Source organism: Chlorella variabilis (genome assembly GCF_000147415.1).
Source record: "Chlorella variabilis unplaced genomic scaffold CHLNCscaffold_6, whole genome shotgun sequence".
In the NCBI taxonomy this organism is placed as follows: Eukaryota; Viridiplantae; Chlorophyta; class Trebouxiophyceae; order Chlorellales; family Chlorellaceae; genus Chlorella; species Chlorella variabilis.
In genome coordinates this window covers 1,565,644-1,568,252 of record NW_005435082.1, presented here as the reverse complement: position 1 = coordinate 1,568,252, position 2,609 = coordinate 1,565,644, and the positions used below count along the sequence as shown (strand labels likewise).

The following is a 2,609-nucleotide window of genomic DNA, read 5'->3' as shown; positions in this document are numbered from 1 at the left end:
CCCTCTCTCTCTCCCCGTTTGTGTATGGTGCCTTCACCTTTCCAGCTGCTGCACCACAGCTGGGCCCGTAGCATTCATTTGCTCCTTATGGGGTGTAACAGACAGACAGACATTCCCCGTCCACCAACAAGCGCCAGCCTCATGGCTGAGGCGGTTTTGGCCAGCTAGCGGCGCAGGCTGGCCTGGCATGCCCCTAGTTCTCTCCCAGCATTGCAGCGCATGCATTGCATTTGAATTGGTGCATCTGATTTGAGTGGTCAAATCCCTAACACTATCATTTAGGCCCCCGGAAGGTGACAGGAAGTTTGGGGATTGGCGGCAGTAGGGGAGGAGACCAAGGAGGTGGTGGGCCAGCTCACGCAGAATATACACACCCCTGCACCCTGTGCACCTGGATTTCACTTCCTGCTGCCCTCGCCTTCAGCCCGCGGCCGCAACACGGCAGCAGCAACGCTGCTGGCAGCCATGCCCGGCGGGCCGCAGGTGGCAGCCTCCCGCCGTCGGCCGCTGTTTGCGGCCGCGCCATGCGCGCCTGCACCTTGCTTGCTTATGTGGGCTTACAGTCTGGTTTCAGCAAGAACAAGCTTGCAGCACAGACTTTGTTGTTCGAGCAAGGAGGGATGAAGCAGTAGAACAACAGGCAGGACAGGCCAACTGACAGGTCACCGAGCGTTTAGTGTGTGAGCGGGCAGACAGTACTGCATGTCGTGGAGCAGGTGTGGTGCGGTAAGAGCAAAGGGGGTGGACATGAGAGTGGGGGTTCAGGGCGGGACTGCAGGCAGCGCAACGGTGGCGGTCAGCCAGCGCTGGTGACAGGCGGCAGCAAAGGCGGCGAGGCGGCACGGTTTCTGGCGGAGGAAGCGGTGGGGAGGATGGGGCTCAGCAAACAGGTCAGGAAAGTTGAGGCGCAGCGGGGCGTAAAGGGGGCAGGTGAGCAGCATGTGGGGGGCATCTTCAATGCCGTCGTGGCAGTGGGGGCAGACTCGCTGCTCTCGGGGGCGCCGCGTCCAGCGGCCGGTCTCTTCCGCGCCCCAATGCGACCCGGTGCGCAGCTGCGCCAGCGCCTCGCGGTCCTGCCGACGCCGTACTGCATCCAGGTAGGTCTCGCGCTGCCCAAACATGGCGGGCGCCAGGTTGAGGGCGCCCACCACGTTGTGCACATAGTGCTCCAGCCGGCTGGCGCCGCCCTTCGCCAGCGCCTCCTGGAGCTGCGCCAGCTGGCGGCGCTGCGCAGCTTCCCCCAGCTCGCCGAGGTCAACAGGTGCTGGCTGCTGCAGGTCCAGCTGCATGCCGACCGCTGCGAGACCGGCCGCCCAGCTGGGCAGCCCAGGACTGCTGTGCCAGGGGGTGGGCGCCATCTGCGAGCTGCACGCTGGACAACAACGCTTGCTGCAACAGGCTGCCGGGACACTCCTCCAGCGTCTTGTTCCAGAGTTTGGCTGCCCGCCGCAGCCAGCGCGCTCGCCAGTCTCCGCAAGGAGGGCCGCATTGGGGGTGCTCTGCCGGACCCCCAGCAGGTGGCGTAGGTAGCTGAGCTGCAGCTTCTCGGCCGCGCTGCCGGCACTGCCACGATGGCAGCACGCCGCTTTGGCCGCCAGCTGCACGCCCCACACCTCAGCACCATGGGACAGCACTGAGTCCACCATGGTGCCGAAAAGCCGCAGCTAGACGGGCGCCGCCTCGATGCCCACCCCTGCGCAGCGGGTCCGGCAGTTGTGCATAGCCAGGCGCGCCAGCTGTGCCCGGGCTGGCGCTGCTGCCCCTGCCAGGCAGGTGCTGGAGTGAAAGGCGATGCCGAGATACTTGAAGCTGGTGACTGCCGCCAGCTGCTGGCCGGCGAAGGTGAGGCCTGCTGCCTCTGCTGTCTGCTGCGCCGCGTGCTGGGTCCGCCGCCCACTGAGCAGCATGAGCTTGGTCTTGTCGATGTTGACAGTGAGCCCCCACTGCCGGCAGTACTGCTGGAGCAGGTTTAGCTGCCGCTGCAGCCCGGCCGCTGAGGTGGCCAGCAGGACCATGTCGTCGGCGTACAGCAGCGGCGGCACCGCGGCGCCGCCGCTGCCGAGGTAAAGGTAAAGGTAAAGGTGGGGAAGAGCCTCCACAGGCTTAACTTCCCGGTTTTAACGTCTAGCTTTAGACCATTATTTGATCTGCCCGACGCGCCAAGTGCAGTACCCCCCACTAGTAGTGAATGGGTCCCGGGGAGGCCTGTGCCGAAGCCTTGGCGATTCTAATAGGCGTTCCCGAAGGAATTGGCTTGGATTGGCGCTGGGGAGGTCGAGCTGCTCGCCACGCCGCGCCGCCGCCATCAGCTCCTCCTCCAGGTCGTCGATGTAGAGGCCAAAGAGGGTGGGGCTGAGGGGGCAGCCCTGCTTCAGGCCTGTCACGGCCTGGAAGCAGGGCGACAGCCCGGCTGAGGTGCGCACCGACATGGGGACGTTGCTGTACAGTGCCTGCGCTGCCGCCAGCCAGGCTGTGTCCACACCGCGTGCCGCCAGCTTCTGCCAGAGCTGCTCCCTGGGCACGCGGTCGTATGCCTGCTTGAAGTCGACGAAGCAGCCCCACAGCTGCTGGCCTCTCAGGCGGTGTTGGTCCTGGAGTGCGCGCAGCAC

General features: G+C 65.4%; 2 protein-coding genes across 2 annotated transcripts; both read right to left on the bottom strand.

Annotated features, from left to right (window-relative positions):
• Window positions 1-761: 761 nt before the first annotated feature.
• Window positions 762-1,646, bottom strand: CHLNCDRAFT_51388 (hypothetical protein; the record flags this gene model as incomplete). The annotated part of the gene is made up of 1 exon (XM_005849129.1): window positions 762-1,646. One exon carries the CDS (start codon window positions 1,644-1,646, stop codon window positions 762-764), a length of 885 nt encoding a protein of 294 aa, XP_005849191.1.
• Window positions 1,647-1,664: 18 nt separating this feature from the next.
• On the bottom strand, window positions 1,665-2,429 carry CHLNCDRAFT_143869 (hypothetical protein; the record flags this gene model as incomplete). Its single annotated transcript, XM_005849128.1, has 2 exons — window positions 1,665-2,055; window positions 2,173-2,429. 2 exons carry the CDS (start codon window positions 2,427-2,429, stop codon window positions 1,665-1,667), a joined length of 648 nt encoding a protein of 215 aa, XP_005849190.1.
• Between the last annotated feature and the right edge of the window lie 180 nt (window positions 2,430-2,609).